Source organism: Phyllostomus hastatus, unplaced genomic scaffold (genome assembly GCF_019186645.2).
Source record: "Phyllostomus hastatus isolate PE091 unplaced genomic scaffold, TTU_PhHast_1.1 phas_contig_64, whole genome shotgun sequence".
Lineage (NCBI taxonomy): Eukaryota > Metazoa > Chordata > Mammalia > Chiroptera > Phyllostomidae > Phyllostomus > Phyllostomus hastatus.
The window spans coordinates 9,737,377-9,754,558 of record NW_025333928.1 but is presented as its reverse complement, the minus strand read 5'-3'; the positions used below and the strand labels follow the sequence as shown (position 1 = coordinate 9,754,558).

General features: G+C 45.8%; 1 protein-coding gene and 1 long non-coding RNA gene across 4 annotated transcripts in view; one reads left to right on the top strand and one right to left on the bottom strand.

Annotated features, from left to right (window-relative positions):
• The first annotated feature begins 6,725 nt into the window (after nucleotides 1-6,725).
• Nucleotides 6,726-17,182, top strand: part of LOC123825704 — a 57,230-nt gene continuing 46,773 nt past the window's right edge. For all 3 annotated transcript variants that reach the window (XR_006786934.1, XR_006786936.1, XR_006786935.1), the window contains exon 1: nucleotides 6,726-6,820. This is a non-coding gene — a long non-coding RNA (uncharacterized LOC123825704). The remainder of the gene's footprint in view (nucleotides 6,821-17,182) is intronic.
• Nucleotides 9,287-10,637, bottom strand: NUPR1 (nuclear protein 1, transcriptional regulator). The gene is made up of 3 exons (XM_045849339.1): nucleotides 10,433-10,637; nucleotides 9,888-10,037; nucleotides 9,287-9,574 (listed from the first exon to the last, which is right to left on the bottom strand). The coding sequence occupies exons 1-2, from the start codon at nucleotides 10,545-10,547 to the stop codon at nucleotides 9,901-9,903; spliced, it is 252 nt and encodes an 83-aa protein (XP_045705295.1). The 5' UTR covers nucleotides 10,548-10,637; the 3' UTR covers nucleotides 9,287-9,574; nucleotides 9,888-9,900.

Sequence of the window (17,182 nt, the reverse complement as noted above, 5' to 3'; positions counted from 1 at the left end):
TTGTTTACCTGTCCAGGAGTGGAAATATGCATTCCAAGCTTTCTCAGTAAATACCAGGAAGTGCTCAGGAGCAAATAGATAGAGGAAGGCAGGGACCTTGCTGCAAGAGCAGGAGCTGGGGTAGAGGTTAGCGCCCCACTCACCTCCTTGGCCCCCATCCTGGCTCATACTCATTCACCTCTGCAGGCGGCAGATCTTGTGGGTAGACTGGCTCTGCTCACCAGGACCCCTCTCTCAGAGCTGGTTGGCCAAGACCACTGCTGTCTTTGCTGGCTCAAGCCACAGAATGCAACTGTCAACCTGGTCCTGGAAGAGGCGAGCAGAGGAGGTCCAGCAACCCAACTAGAAGTGGAAAACTTATATAGACTCCCCTTCACTTCCTTTTCACTCACAGGGGAGGCAGGCAGCCCTAACACAGGCTGGACTGCAACAAGAGGTGCTGAGCGACCTGTGAGGAGCAGGAAGCTTCCTGTGAGAGAGGGTCTCTGAACAGGCCTGGCTTAGGGACTCCACCTCCAGCTTAGCCTCAAAACATCTGTATGGCTCTCTTAGTAAGTCATATTCCTTTCAAGCCTCAGTTCTGGTATCTGTAAAATGGGGATGATGACTCTATTTGCTTGATGAGGTTATGGGGAGGGTAAAATCTGTTTGATGACCGGGTAGGAGAAACTCTGAAAAATGGAAAGGCAACACTATGTAAGTCAGGTTATTATTCAGAACCAGTAGAGTTCTGACCAGTAGAGATAGGGGAAACATGTCCCCAGCAAAAAGGATGTGTGAAGCAAGAATATTTCTGACACATTCATACATATATTTTTACTGCGTGCATACTTAGTAATGCCAGGTACTGGTCCCAAGGAAGAGGAACCAAAAGTCACTTAGACTAAGGTACAGGTGGATGAGGTCCTGGAATACCACACTCAAGAATAGGAACTGTGTCAAATGGGCACTAGGGACCCATGCTAGGAAATGGTGACAGAGGCCTTCCCACAAGACAACTGCAAGAGACCCCTGGGAGATGGTGCATCTGCTTCAGGGAGCAGCGAACGGGCGAACGGGGGAAGGGTGGTGTTGGGTCTTCAAAACAGAGGACACGTAGGCCTTCCTGCCCAGCCCGCACAGTCCACCCAAACCTGTTCTCTGCCTCTGGTCACTCAGCCTTCAACTCTTCCCATTGCCTTGGGTTTCTCAGCTGCCTGTGGTCACCTCTCCTAACCCTAGACGATAAATTAGTAAGTAACATAATAGTTTATCAGATGGTACTATGTGACGTTAAGAAAATTAACAGGAATATCATCATGATTCACTCCCCAACTTTCTTCTGGCCTTGGCCTAAATGCTACCTTCTCAGTAAGGCTTCCCTTAACCAAGGCATTTTACTTTCTATTTTATTATTAATTTTTTCATCCTCACCTGAGTATGCTTATTGATTTTAGAGAGAGGAAGAGGGAGAGGCAGAGAGAGAGGGAGAGAGAAGCATCATTGTGAGACAGAAACATTGTCCCATTGCCTCCTGTACACAGTCTGACCTGGGATTGAACCCAAACCCTAGGATTTACCCTGACCAGGAATCAACCCACAACATTTCGGTGTACGGGATGATGCTCCTTCCAACCTGGCCACCAGGCCAGGGCTGAGCAAGGCATTTTAAATTGCACAAAGCTGTGCTGACATTCTTATTTCTTTGTTCACTTGTACTTATTTGTCTGCCTCACTAGAATGTAAGCTCACAAGGAAAGAACTAGTTTACTACTGTACCCATAGTTTTTGGGATATTCCCTGGCTCAGCTATTTGCTGAATGAATAAATGATTATTTCCTCTAACAGTTAAACACAAAACAAGACAAAACTCTCTAAATCTTTTCTTTAGAAAAAGGAGACAGGATAAGTTCTTACAGAGCTGACACGAGCATTCTGTAACTTACAGGTTTTGCTAAAGTTGGAAGGAGGTTGTGTCCAGTCAGGAGGGCTTATCTTCTGATTCCACAACATCAACTGCTTTTGTAATCACGGAGCAAAGAAAACCCTGTTTTACAAAGAAAAGGAAGTGCTTGCTTCTGGTGCACAGCTTACCTGGGTTCTTGGTCTAGCTGCTTTGTCAAGGTTGGCTGCTTGCACAAGGATTGGGGGACTGGGGTTCTTTTGCTACTTTGCTTGCTCCCCTCTGGCACTCCCTGAAGGCCACAGAGCTCTCTAGAAGGTTTGAGCATGGGTGTCAGTACACCAGGTCTACTCCTGGTGATGAACCTAGGACATAGGTCTTTTCTCTCCTGCAGGGCTTTGGTCAAAATTCTGTGTGATAATAACAAGGTCAGGTCACTGGTCAAAGGTCATACAGTAAAAGATCTGGGACTTGACCCCACAGAGTCAGGGTCCAAACCCTGTGCTGTTAGTTGCTACTCTGCTGCCTCCTTAAGTTCTTTTTCTGGCTCAGGTACCCTGCTAAGTGCTTGAAAAACATAATTTCCTTTTGTTCTCAAAACCATGCCAGGAGGTGGGCATGCTCTTCTTTGTCTGTTTACAGCTGTAGGAATCAAGAAGTGGGGTAAACGATAATTTGTCCCAGGTCACAGCCAAGTTTGCAGACAGGATCTGGACATAGGTTTGAGGGACTATGATGCTATTTCATTCACTCTTGCTTCATAACAAACCATCCCCAAGTGCAGTGCTGTGAAACAACAATTCAGTTATGCTCCCAAGATTTCTATGGGTCAGAAATAAGCTTGTCTCTGCTTCACAGTGTTTTAGGCTTCATCTGGGAAGACACAGTTGCTGGAGGTGATGTGACAGCTGGGACTAGAAGCACGGCAGGATCCCTTCACTCACACGTCTGGAGGTTGAGGATGGCTTTCAGTTGTGACCCCAGCTGGGTTGAAGTCTGGAAAGCTAACAACATCTATTCTTTCCATGTTGTCATGCCATCTGTGCGATCTTGGACTTCTGCACAGCAGGCTGGCTGAATTCCAGGAGCCCCAGGGAGAAAGGTGGAGGTCACGGCATTTTCTGATAGCACCACTTCTGCCATACTTTATCAGTCAAGGCAGCCATAAAGGTCCTTGTGTGTTTCAAAGGAAGGGACACAGTCCCGTGGCCCCCATTCAGTGGGAAGGTGTCAAGGCCGCAGGGTAAGGAGTGCATGTGGGATGGGAACTCTTGCTGTGACCATATTTGGTGAATATAATGTGAGACAAAAGCCTAGCATCAGCGGTCCTAAACTTCATTGCATGTTAGAGTCATTTTTCAGTCTCAATGCCCAGGGTATACCCCAGACCAATGAAATCAGCATCTCTGGGAATGGAAGCCAGGCATCAGTATTTTCTTTTATTTTGTTCTATTTTTGTATTGGTTTTATTTACTTCATTTTTTTCCATCACCATTTATTCCCCTATACCCTCTTCCACCTTCACCCACCCCCTCCCCTCTGCAATCATCACACTCTTGTTCATGTTCATGAGTTCTTTCTCTTTTTTTTTTTTGTTCAATCCCTCCACCCCCAGGCCCCTGCCTCAGTATTTTCTTTAATTTCTGTGTGATTACAATGAGGCTTTCTCCCATGCTTGCAAAGTACCTGGCAGAGTGTCTGACTCATGAACAACCAGTGTTTCTTCAAGTGTAAACACCTATGACTCTTTGTACGCAAGGTCATTGTAGGTAGTGCACAGATAGTGGACTTAAAAAGTTATAGTTAGGCAGGTCAAGATGGAGACATAGGTAAACACACTTTGCTTCCTTGCACAATTACAGAAAAAATTACAACTAGAATGCAAAACAAATATCACCCAGAACTGTTGGAAAATTGAGCTGAATACAAATCCAACAACCAAGGATTTAAAGAAGCCACATTCATTGAGACAGGTAAGAAGGGTGGAGATGAGGAGAGAGGTGGAGAGACACGGAGAGGTGTGGAGCCTCAGAGTTACTGGCATGGAGCTGTGGGAGTGGTGCCAGAGAGGCGGTGGAATGGGTGATTCCATATTCACAGGTGGTAGATAAAAATCAGGAGGGGTACCTGGGAGTGAGGGATCCCAGCCCCAAACCACACCACCCAACAGGCCAGGGTTCCAATGCCAGGAAGATAAATTCCCATAACTTCTGGCTGTAAAAAACAGTGGGTGTTGGGGTGGCAGAAGAAACTGCCAGGTTATCAGGAGACTCCTCTTAAAGGGCACATATGGACTTAGGACTTACACAGACCAACTCCCCTGGGATACAGCAGCAGGGCAACAGCTGGAAGGGTACAGGTGGCATAAGGAGAGAAAGTGAAGAGACTAGAAACAGGGTGAATGCTGGGAAACAGCTTCCTCCCAGGAAAACCTCCAGGAGCCAGGCAGTGGCATTGTCCCCTCTCTGAGCCCTCCCCTAAGTAGAGCCACAAAGCAGTGAAATGGATTGCCCTGCCCTGGAGATCACCTAAGGCTCTGACCCACACAATTTACAGGTGCCTTTTCTACAATAGCCCACGCTACTAAGACAAGGAGTCAAAACAGCTCTACCTAATACACAGGAACAAACACAGGGAGGCTGCCAAATTGAGCAGACAAAGAAGTATGACCGAATTGAAAGAACAGAAAAAAACTGCAGAAACAGAATTAAACACAATGGAAATAACCAACCCATCATGCAGAGTTCAAAACACTGGTTATCGGGATGCTCAGAGAACTCACTGAGTATGGCAACAGCATAAAAAAGACCCAGGCAGTAATGAAGGCTACATTAAGTGAAATAAAGAAAAATCTACAGGGAACCGATAGTGGAGGGGATGAAACTGAGTATCAGATCAACGGTTTGGAATATAAGGGAGAAGAAAAGCATTTAATCAGATCAGCAAGAAGAAAAAAGAATTTTAAAAAATGAGGATAGAATAAGAAGCCTCTGGGACATCTCAAAACATATCAACATCTGAATCATAGGGGTGCCAGAAGGAGAAGAGGAAAAGCAAGTAATTGAAAACATATTAAAAAAATAATGGATGAAAACTTCCCTGATTTGGCAAAGGAAATAGATACACAAGTCCAGGAAGCACAGAGTGTCCCAAACAAGTTGGACCCAAAAAGGCCCACACCAAGACACATCATGATTAAAATGCCAGAGGTTAAAGATAAAGAAAGAATCCTAAATGCAGCAAGAGAAAAGCAGATAATTACCTACCTTAAGGAGTTCCCATAGGGCTGTCAGCTGATTTCTCAAAAGAAACTTTGCAGGCTAGAAGGGACTGGCAAGAAGTATTCAAAGCAATGAAAAGCAAGGACCTACAACCTAAACTAATCTATCCATTCTAAAAGTTATCATTTATAATGAAAGGGCAAACAAAGAGCTTCCCAGACAAGGTAAAGCTAAAGGAGCTCATCATTACCAAGGCTTTATTATATGAAATGTTAAAGGGACTTATTAAGAAAAAGAAGAAGGTAAAAACTATGAACATTCAAATGGCAACAAATTCACAACTATCAACAACTGAATCTAAAAAAACAAACCAAGCAAACAACCAGAATAGGAACAGAATCACAGATCTGGAGATCACTTGGAGAGTTATCAGTTGGGAGTGGGAAGGAGAGAATGGAGGGAAAGGTGCAGGGATTAAGATGCATAATTGGTAGGCACAAATTAGACAGAGGGATGTTAAGAATAGAATAGGAAATGGAGAGTCCAAAGAACTTACATGTATGACCCATGGACATGAACTAAGTGGAGGAATGCTAGGGGGGGGATGTTGTGCAGAGTGGAGGGGAATAAAGGGGAGAAAGAATGGGGCAACTGTAATAGCATAATCAATAAAATATACTTCTAAAAAAGTTCTAATTAGGCATTTCTTTTTACAGTTATCTTCTAACTATGACAAGTGTTGGTTTCCATTTTTGTTGGTAATGTAATTTCCTCTTAAAATACATTTGAGTACAAAAGGTAAGGAGGTAGAGGTAATTTTTAGAATTCTAAATAAATAATGGCACAGCTTGAATGACAGGGCAGAAACCACAAAAGAGTTGTGTGAAAGATGAAGCTGGGAAAACCCTGCGGCAGGTCACTAGTGTTGGCAGCTGTGACTATTACTATGAATAGTATTATCTATAAGGATTGCTAGCTGAAAATCAACTTTGTGTGAATCTGATATTTAAAAAATAAACATCTGAGATCTGCCTTTGAGAAAGGAGTGGACAGAAGAGGACCCAGGTGTTTGTGAAGCAAATACAGAGCCCTGTGGTGAGTTTCCCTGTTCTCTGCAAGGAGTTGGGAATCCTTTGAATGAATCGTGGCAACCTGAGGGGAAAATTTCCGGAAGCCCCTGAGGGGGAAGAAAAGCCAGTCATCTCTCTCATTCTCAGGAGGAACCCAAGAAATTGGGGAAACATATTACATGTCACCAGGAAACGAAAAAGAAAGGGTATAGAAAAGGGAGTGGAACAGAAGAGGGAGGATCTGGATGGGTGGAGTCAGGAGCAGGTTCCTGTCCTGCTGAAACCCTAGACCTCATGTGAGTTTAAGCCAGTCTCTGACCTCTGATCCATGTGCCCTCCAAGGCCTTGAAAGAGTGATACTCTAACCCTGGGATCCTTTCAGACCAAACATTCTCTAATTCCAAGAACTCTCTGGTTCCTGGAACACCCATTTAATGACATTCCAGGCATAGGCTGTGCCAAGGAAGGGTGAGGTTAGGAAAGGCCAATTAGAGGCCAGGGGTGGAGGTTAGCATGTGGGCCCTTCTGGCAAGCATCAAAGCACCCAGTATCCAGGGTGTGGTCATGGTCAGCAGGGACAGAGCACTTCCCAGCCTGTTTTCTCCTTTGAAGCAGACAGAGAAGAGGATAGTCTCACCATTTGACAGGTGAGGAAACTGAGGCTCAGAAGGAGTCATTGACCAGAAATTAACTAGATTTTAGTATTCCTCATTGTCAGTATTCATGGTTCATTTCAGGCATGGAGTAAAAAGGGAAAAGCCTAGGAGTAAAAAGTCAGAGAGACCTGAGTTCAAAATTCCAGTTTCTGCAGGTTTTGGCTGTGTGACTTTGGGCAAGTTGCTGGACTTCTCTGAACTTCAGTTTTCTGGTCTATAAAATGGGATCAATAAATGAAACAAGGTGTATAAAACACCTGTCACAGAGTAATGGCTCATCATATGGAAGCTGTTGCTATGATTTTTGAAGCTGACAGACCAGATCTGTGTTGGGCTGAGAGCTTGAATGCCCTGTGCCATTTGCCTCCTGAGTTCAACAGCTGACAAGTGGCCCTAAGGTCTGGTTCCAATCATACCAGGCTCCCATTTGTCCCTCTGGGCAGTGCATGCCTTCGACCAGGCCCTGGTAGTACAGTAAGAGTCCAATAAACATTAATTGAATGACTAAACAACTTGTGGAAAGCGGAGTTCAAGGGGAAATCTGAAGGAGCGGTATGCCAAATGACTGTGAGGCTCTGGGCACAGGCTTGAGCGCATGCGATCACGAAGGTGACTGACTGGGGTGGAAGTGAGGAGACAGGTGGTGGTGGAGGTCAAGTCTGGGAAGGCTGAAGAGAAGAAGACGTTTGAGCTGTGTTTTTTGGGATGGATGGAATTAAAGGCATCTCAGAAAGAAAGGATCAGAAAAACAGACACTTGTTCAGGGGCAGGTGGGAGAGTCAGGTTTCAATTGCTCTGAGAAGGAATCAGGCAACTCTCCAAGGCAGCAAGTTCCCTGTCTAGCGATATTCAAGAAAACAGGTGACTCCAGTAGGAGCAGCTTTGGCTGGGCTGGGAGCCTTTTAATGTGCTCAGTCAGAGACCCTAGGACTGCTCTTAGGCTGGACTCAGTGGGGGCAATGGTTAGAGATTCCAGAGGTTTAAGGTGGCCTTAGCTGGCTGTGCATCTGTTACTGTTCCAGCAGAAGCCTTGTTCCTGTCTGTATTCTTGGTCCCTCAGAACCATTGCTTCCCAAGTTCTGTAGCCTACAGCTCACATGGGAGGGGCAGGAGAAGAGGAAAAGGCTCTGCTCAGGGCTAGACCTAGGGGTTTTCTCCCCCTACATATGCTGAGTTTGTCTGTGGAAAATGTTTCTTGCTAGTTTTATCCAGGATTCATTGACTCTCTCCTGCTTCTTTTAACTCTGCCTTTGCCGAGTTTGGCTAACACATGGCTAAGTAGCTAAATATCAGATTTCCTAAACCTTTCTAGTACTTGGGTGTGGCCATGTAACTAAATTCTGAACAGATGTGATGTGTTCTACTTTAGGTTATGGCCTTAAAAATGAATTGGTGTGGCCTCCCCGGTCCCATTCCTGCTCTCTTTCTATCCGCTAGCACCAGAGCAGCTAGCTTGGGCCTCAAAGTGGAAACCGTGTTTTGAGGGTGGCAGAACTATGAGCTAAAGGAGCTGGAATCCTTGACACGGTGCAGTTGCCATTTTAGTCAAGGAGTACTTGCCTTCGGAGCTGTTCTGTGACAGAGAGATAACTTTCTATCCTAAAGTTTTAGTTCAGTAATACAGCCTGTTAGCTCCAATCACTCTTCTTATTTGCTCCACATTCTTCTAAAACCCTGGTTCTGAGACTGATAATACCAGGTAAGAATTATCCTCCCCAGCTAACCTCCCAGAACCCTGTCCTGGCAGCCCCCTGAGCAAAGGGTCCCGTATCACTTGAGGGCCGTAAGAATCCTTGAATTTGAGTCCTGAGGAACTTGGGGTAAATCCCTTGATGTTTTAAGTCTCAGTTTGCTCCATTTTGCAGATGGCACCAATAAATAACATTTTCTAAAAAAGGTGGTTTTGTCCTAGCTGGCATGGCTCAGATGGTTGGGCATTGTACTGCAAAGTAAAAAGTTGCCGGTAGAATTCCCCATTAGGGCACAGGCCTGGGTTGCAGGTCTAGTCCCCAGTTGGGGTGTGTAAGAGACAACTGATTGATATTTCTTTTGCACATCAATGTTTCTCTCCCTCTCTTTCTTCCTCCCTCCCCATCTAAATAAATAAAATCTTTTTTAAGTAGTTTTATCTGAATACAAAATAATCAACAAGATTGTTATTCCCAGGATGAAAAGGAGCTGGGGAGGGGGATTGTTTCATGAGTACCATTAAAGAGGAGCAGAGGAATGCTCTTGCACCCCTGCAGAGACCACAAACAACGTATGCACCAAAACACATGCATACCCAAACCAAACCAAAACAAACACACACTCACTTCTACAGGCCCCTACAAAGTCCGAAACACCCGCTCCCAGATATATAACCAAATACAAACACTAACAAAAGACGCTCATTTACTCCAGCACATGCAGACACCTTCAGAACCACACACAAAAAGACAACAGAGAAGACAAAAATGCACACAGCTGCTGCTGCTGTACTTTATTGTCACTGCCACCCCAGGGAACTCCGGTTTCTTCAGCATCTTTCTTTTTGGGGTACCTTCATGACTCTCCATTCCCTGCCTCTTGCTCCCTATTTTGCCCTTTTTCTGGAGCTGGGGGTGCTTCCTGGGTGGCCCCTCAGAGCCTCAGTCTGGTGGGGTAAGTCCTTGGGATGGGGTGGGAGGCAGGTAGGCCTGGATGCTGCTCCAGGTGCTGATTCCTCCGTGGTCCTGCCACCAGGTGTGCGTGCTCTGGCCTCATCTGGGGAAGGAAAGCAGCTGGTGAAAGGGCTGGAGGCCTGGGTAATCCTGCCTTTCCTATTCACTTGTTCTGTGACTCCAGAGAAAGATCCTAACCTCTCTGGACCTCAGTTTCCCCCTCTAGTAGGAAAGGGTCTGTATTTCCCCCTTGGCTCTGGTCACTAGGAAACTCAGAGTCAAACGTTATGTCTCGTTTCACTCCATGTTGAGACACCAGTTCTCTAATGCCTCTCCCCACCCAACCACATGCAGCCAGTCATGTCCTTTCAAGGCAGAGGGTCCTCCACTGGCTCTCTGGGCCACTGACTCCTTACCTCCAGCTCTGTCTCAGAGTCGTGCCCCTCGCTTTTTCCGCTCCGTATTCTGGAGCTTGGTCACCAGCTTCCTTTCGTGCCCGCCAGGGCTGGGGCGGTTGGTGTTGGCAGCAGCTTCTCTCTTGGTGCGACCTTTCCGGCCTCCCACTCCTGGGAACCGAGGCGACGACCCAAGTTAGGTGGCTGGAGGCATGATGAGAAGCCTCAAAGGAGAGGCAGGGTTGGGAGTGCGGGCGGAGGTGGAAAGAACTCAGGTTGGAGTAGAGAGGCTGGGGGTTGTCACCTCATAGCTTGGGGGCAGTCATAGTCTCTATTTCCCTGTCTGAGGAAAGAGGGTCCCCCAGATGATCTGCTGTTGCTCCAGTATTCAAGGCATGTGTGAGGCCCCAGGGCTGTGTAGGACAGTGCTCGGTGGATGAGGGGTCAGGAGGACAGGTTGGGAAGGGTGAGGGGTGGGGAAAAATCCAAAGAGGGAGTACCAGTTTCTGGGTGGGGATGGGGGTCAGAAGTGGGAGGACCAGGAAGGTGTCAGGGCCAGGCCTTACCCAGGTAAGAATGAGCCAGGCTGTAGAGGTCGTACTCATCCAGGTTGGGGTCTTCGTCCTGTGGGCCCGGGAGCTGCTGGGACCAGCTGGCTGCTCTGGGGAAGGTAGCCATCATGTCTGGCTTACTCTCACTGTTTCTTTCTCTCTCTTGCCTTCTAAATTTTTCTTTGTGTCTGGTTTCCTGGCACCTCCCAACTTACTGGATCTGACTTATAAGGCCACGTCTCTTCCTCAGCCTGTAGTCTGGCTCCAGCCCCTCAGGCCCAGTGTGATGCAATCTGGCTCTTTCCCAGAACCCAGTCCAGCAAACACCAGTCACGAGAGCGGAGAGAGTCTCGTGAGTCCCAGCCCCCCAGCCTTCTCCCTCTCACTGGGGCTCGCCCAGCTGGGTGTTTTCCAAAGAGGAGATTCCCTGCCCCCCAGGGAGGAGGAGGAAACAAGCAAGGTCTGGGCATAAACAGTCCTTGGGAACATGGCCAGCAGAGACATGAGGGCCTCATTTGGCCCACTCCTCCTGCCCCGCTCCTGCCCTCTGCCACATGTCCCTTCTGGGATTGGGTCATGGTCACACAACTGACCCTCACTCCCACCCTGGCTGTGACTCAGATCCAGGATTGTGGTGGCAGAATATGGAATGAAGAGTACAGGGAAAGGACATTGACATATTACGGGCTAGGTCAGTGGTTCCCACTGACCTCTATCACACCCAACGCTACTTTTTTTTCAAGAAACATCTTGGAAAGTCCCCTTAATATCTTAAACTGGGGGTCCCTGGGTAATTTTCTTCACCTGAGATGAAGGCCAGCCGAGTGGCTAAGAGTGAGGGTCTCAAACCCCTGATCCACTACTTCCTGTGTGACCCCAGACAAATCGCTTTACCTCTCTGTGCCTTTACCAATTGCTGTGCCTTGGTTTTCTCCTAAGTAAAATGAGGATGATGATAATAACTGAAGTCACCTCATAGAGTTGGTGAGAGGATCAAATGAGATGATACATGGAAGGCACTTGCAACAGTGACTGGCACGGTGTACGCCGCACCGTGTACGAGTTAAACACATATTTTCCAAACAATTCAGTGTAATGCCTCACTGTAATGTAAGGGAGACATCAAAGGAAATTGCTTTTATAATAATATGTATTTCAAAATATGGATATACCAAAGTAGAAGACATCGTGAAGCACGCAGATGTTGGTATCAATTTAATATGAATTAAAGGAAGGCGTTCAGATACGAAACGTGTGAAAGTACAATTGTCCAGTCTTGCCTGAAGGATGTGCCTCGGTCGAGTTGCCCCGGAGAGGCCATACCCTCAGTTGCCCACTCATGCTTTAGTGGAGGCTCCTGTCTGGGGCGGGGAAAGAGACTTTTTATTTTTTATTTTTTTAACTCTGTGGTTTCCAATGCAACAGGATCTTCTCCGCTCAGTCCAAGTGTTAATGCTTTGCTCACACTTCCCACTTGGCTGTGAGCTTTTTGGAACACTATTCCAACTCAAGAGTGCCTAAACGCCATGTTTCCACCAAGCCCTGTAATAACCCAGTCTTGCCCTCTGTTTAACAAGAAGCAACACTTCTGCTTGCATTTCTCCCTGGCCTGGGCCAGAATTAAATTTAGCTTTTGTTTTCCAGATCTGGATGATATGAGTTCTTTAACACCCAGGAAATGAAAGTGAAGACAGGAGGACACTTGAATAAAAACAGAGTTGGGATAATAATAACAGATCAGGTGATAACCTTAATTTAAATGAAGGTAACACACCAAGACAAATTATGGTGGACAGATTAGGAAATACGTGTTCTTGCAAAGTGGAGGATTTACCGCTCAGTGCAATAGTAAATAGTTCCTCCTGTCATGACACTGGACAGGGTAGGTTCTAGGCTCAGGTCAGTCATTGTAAAAATTTTTTAGCTTCATGGATGTCTAGCAGTACAGTTAAATGTTGTGCAGGACGTGGGACAAGTCTGTGAGTGACTGTTCTGCTCCGCCTCCCTTGTGACCAAGAACCCCCCACAAATTCCTGAGCTGCCCCTAGAGGGTGGTCTGTCACTTATTCACCTCAGCCACTAGGATGCCAGGTAGCTAGTGAGATTTGAGGCTCACTTCTGAGTTTGCTCATGTATGAAGTGAGGATAGCAACAGTGCCCAGTGTGTGACAGGGCTTGGTCCAGAGCCCAGAACGTGATATACCGCTATCTGCCCTCCCCTCCCAATTTGTTCTTCCAAGAAGGAAAACGCAGAATCAGAGAGTGACTTTATTCAAGGTCAGGCAGCTGGTGAGTGGTGAAGGATTCCTCCCACAGTCTACCTGACTCCTTTGTAGAGTTTGTTCTAAGTTAGCACAGCTGACCAAACACTGGCAGGTGTGTGTGTGGAGGCACCTGGCAAGGGATCCCTCCTTCCCTCTCTTGCCCCTTCCCCTCCTCCCTTCTTCCCATTCCTAACAGTTCCTGCCTGCTTTGAGCCAGGCTGAATGCTGGGCACACACAGAAGTGCACCCGCCCAGCCCTCTGTAAGCTCTGTGTTATGGGGGAGGAGGGTCTTTGGCAACTTCGTGTGCATTCCTGTCCAGAATACCACACATAGCCACCCCCGACCCCCGGTTATCAGGGTGATTTACCCCATCACCTTGATTTTATCTTACTTTCTGTATTGAATGTAATTATCACTAATGGAACTATCTATTTTATTTGCGTACTTCTTCAGGATTCATCCCATGAGGATGAATCATTGGTTTGGTGTAGTTAGTAGTTAAAGGGGCAGGGACTGAAGGCAAACTGCCTGAGTCCAAGGCTTGCTTCTACCACTTGTTAGTTGTGTACCCTTGGACAACTTAGAGCCTCTCCATGCCTCAGGTTCCTTCTGAAATGAGACTAATAGTAGTACGTACCTAGTGGGATTTTTGTGAGGATTAAAAGACCAGTTCTGGACTTCCAGCCAAGATGGAGGCATAGGTGGACACACTGTACCTCCACGCTCAACCAAGATTAGAACAACAACAATTTAGAGACAGAATAACACCCAGAACTGATAGAAAATTTATCTGAATGGAAGTCAGACAGCCAAGAAATTGAAGTAGACCCATTCATCCAGACCAGTAGGAGGGGCAGAGAGGAGCTGCCGGGTGTGGGTCTCGGCGCTCAGAGAACAGGAAGAATTGGGTGCATAAGGCAACCAGGAGTGCATAAGGCATCTGGGGCGTGCAAGATCACAGCAGGTTGACACTGAGTATGCAAGTGGCAGCTGGCAGACCCAGTGAGGCGGTGATTGTGGACCAGGGCAGAGCTCACAACCCAGGATCCCAGAGAAGGGACTGAAGTCCCAGGAGAATGGAGCTACTGCCATTGTTCCCTCCTTTCCCCGCCCCCACATACAACATCACAATCTAGCGACTGGGGTGCCCAACCCTGGTGAACACCTAAGGCCCCGCCCCTTACCGTAACAGGAGAAACCAGAACAAAAAACAAAAGAGAGAGAGACATGTCTCAAACAGAAGAACAGATCAATGCCCCAGGACTCATAATTTTAAGTGACTGAGAGATAGCCAATCTATCAGATGCACAGTTCAAAACACTGGTGATCAGGAAGCTCACAGAATTGGTTGATTTTGGGTGCAAATTACATGAAAACAATGCAGGTCACCATAAAAGAGATGAAGGAAGATGCACGGAGAACCAATAGTGATGGGAAGGAAACTGGGACTCAAGTCAATGGAGTGGACCAGAAGGAAGAAAAAAACAACCAAACAGGAAAGAATGAAGAAATAAGAATTCAAAAAAAACCGAGGAGAAGCTTAGGAACCTCCAGGACATCTTTAAATGTTCCAACATCCGAATTATAGGGGTACCAGAAGGGGAAGAGGAAAAGCAACAGATTGAACACATATTTGAACAAATAATAAAGGAGAACTTCCCCATTCTGGCAAAGGAAATAGACTTCCAGGAAATCCAGGAAGCTCAGAGAGTCCCAAAGAAGTTGGACCCAAGAAGAAACACACCAAGGCACATCATAATTCCATTAGCCAAGGTAAAAATGAAGGAGAGAATCCTAGAAGCAGCAAGAGATAAGGGGACAGTAACCTACAAAGGAGTTCCCATCAGACTGTCAGCAGATTTCTCAAAAGAGACCTTACAGGCAAGAAGGGGCTGGAAAGAAATATTCCACGTCATGAAAGACAAGGACCTATATCCCAGATTACTCTATCCAGCCAAGCTTTCATTTAGAATGGAAGGGCAGATAAAGTGCTTCTCAGATAAGGTCAAGTTAAAGGAGTTCATCATCACCAAGCCCTTATTTTATGAAATGTTAAAGGGACTTATCTAAGAAAAGAAGATTAAAAAAACATGTATAGTAAAAGGACAGCAAACTCACAATTATTAACAACCACACCTAAACAAAACCAAAAGAAACTAAGCAAACAACTAGAACAGGAACAGAACCACAGAAATGGAGATCACATGGAGGGTTAGCAACAGGGGAGTGGGAGGAGGAGAGAGGGGGAAAAGGTACAGAGAATAAGTAGCATAGATTGTAGGTTGAAAATAGATAGGGGGAGGGTAAGAGTAGTATGGGAAATGTAGAAGCTAAAGAACTTATAAGTACAACACATGGGCATGACTAAGGGGGGGATGTGGGTGGGAGAGGGTGTGCAGGGTGGAGGGGAGTGAAGGGAGAAATGGGACAACTGTAATAGCATAATCAATAAAATATATTTTAAAAAAGACCAGTTCTTATAAAGGCTTAGCCTAGAACATATTAAGTGCTCAATATATGTTAGCTATCATTATTATTATCATTAATCACGAGGGAAGGAATCTTGTCTATCTTAACTCTGTTGTATCCCCAATGCCTGGCACTCAGCACTTCATAAGTGTCTAGTTGACTGAATAAAGCTCTGTCATGATCGGCACGGCTTTTTCAGCTTCCAGATCCTTCGAGGAAATGAAGAAGCTCAACCATAGTCCTACACAAGACTGTGAAATCACTGTGACAGAGCCAGGGAAGAAGGTCTCCCTGGCCTTGATTATGCAGGTGCAGGAAGAGGGAAGACCAGACACTTGGGGCAGGGCTGGGCAGAGGGAGGGTGACCAAGAGAGAAGGGACCTTTGGGAACCAATCACCTGGAAGGGTCCTGTTGTACCAACATATGGTAACAATGGGTGCTCCTATCAGGTTGTTGATTGGTAGCTGGACAGCACCTGGAGGAAGAGCACCAGCTGGGACACTGATCACCAGATCAGATGCTGAACTTACCAGTATGCACTGTGGTTACAAGCATGGACTATGGCATTTAGGGCCTGGGTTTAAATCCTAACTTCTTTGCTGTTTCTATTTCAGGCCAAATTAGACTCAATTCTCATGTATCCTCAAGCCAAAAGTAACAGAGAAATGAGCACCTGTCATTGTAGAGAAAAAAAAATCCAGGATTAATTTGGGACATTTTTGTCAAATCAAGCAGCCTATTTCTGCTAATTTAATTCTGACTTCTCTATATACACACCTTCAGGATTATTTAAACCCCTAGTCACCAAGGGAAAGAGATCAGCCACTGTTGCAAATTGGCTGTGTGGTCTCCACTAAGTCCCTTAACCTCCTGGAACCAGTTTTATAATAGATTAATGCAGGTAGCAAAGTGCTTTGAAAAGTTAAAATCACCTTATAGACATTCCAGAAGTGCTATTAAAATTTAGCCAGTACCGAATACTCGCCAGACCCTGTGCTATCTCATTTTAGTCTCACAATAACCTCATAGAATTTGTATTATCAACCCTATGTTAAAGAAGGAAAAACTGTGACTCACAGGAGTAAGTAACTTACCTAAGGTCACACAACCAGCCAGTAGTGGAATCGGGCATTTGCAGCCAGTACTCTTAACTGTTATGTAACACCACTTGTGTCCGTCCCATGCTTTGCTTTGTGTAGAATTTATTTGATGTACAGAATTTATTAGGAAGGATGAATTAGACAAAAATGTCTAGAAAAAATGATTAACATTAGTAAATCATGCAATTATTTTCTCCAAGTACTCTTTTATTTTATTTATACTTATTTATTTTTATTGTTGTTCAGTTACAGTCATCCCCATTTCCCCCCATTAATCTCCCCTGCCCTACCCACACCCACCTTCCACATTCAATCCTCCCCACTGTTTTCTTTGTCCATGGGTCCTTTATACAAGTTCCTTGACCTGACCCTTCCCCTTCTTTCCTCCATTACCCCCCTCCCCACTTCCATCTGGTCACTGTCAGTTTGTTCTTTATTTCCATGCCTCTGGTTCTATTTTGCTCACCTGTTTGTTTTGTTGATTAAATTCCACATATAGGTGAGATCATATGGCATTTGTCTTTTGCTGCCTGGCTTATTTCGCTTAGCACAATACTCTTCAGTTCCATCCATGCTGTTGCAAAGGGTAGGAGCTCCTTCTTTCTTTCTGCTGCATAGTATTCCATTGTGTAAATACACCACAGTATTTTTTTTTTTGATCCATTCATTTTCTGTTGGGCACTTAGGTTGTTTTCAGCACTTGTCCATTATAAATAATGCTGCTATGAACATTGAGATGCATAAGTTCTTTTGAATTGGTGTTTCAGGATACTTAGGGTATGGCCCCAGCAGTAGAATTGCCAGGTCAAAAGGCAGTTCCATTTTTAGGTTGTTGAGGAAATTCCATACTGTTTTCCACAGTGGCTGCACCAGTCTGCATTCCCACCAACAGTGCACTAGGGTTTCCTTTTCCACATCCTCATCAGCAC

Coding starts and splice junctions, on each gene's coding strand:
- NUPR1 (XM_045849339.1), bottom strand. CDS start 10,547: ATGATGGCTACCTTCCCCAGAGCAGCCAGCTGGTCCCAGCAGCTCCCG. Junction 10,038..10,432: donor CCTGGCTCATTCTTACCTGG/GTAAGGCCTGGC, acceptor CTCGGTTCCCAG/GAGTGGGAGGCCGGAAAGGT.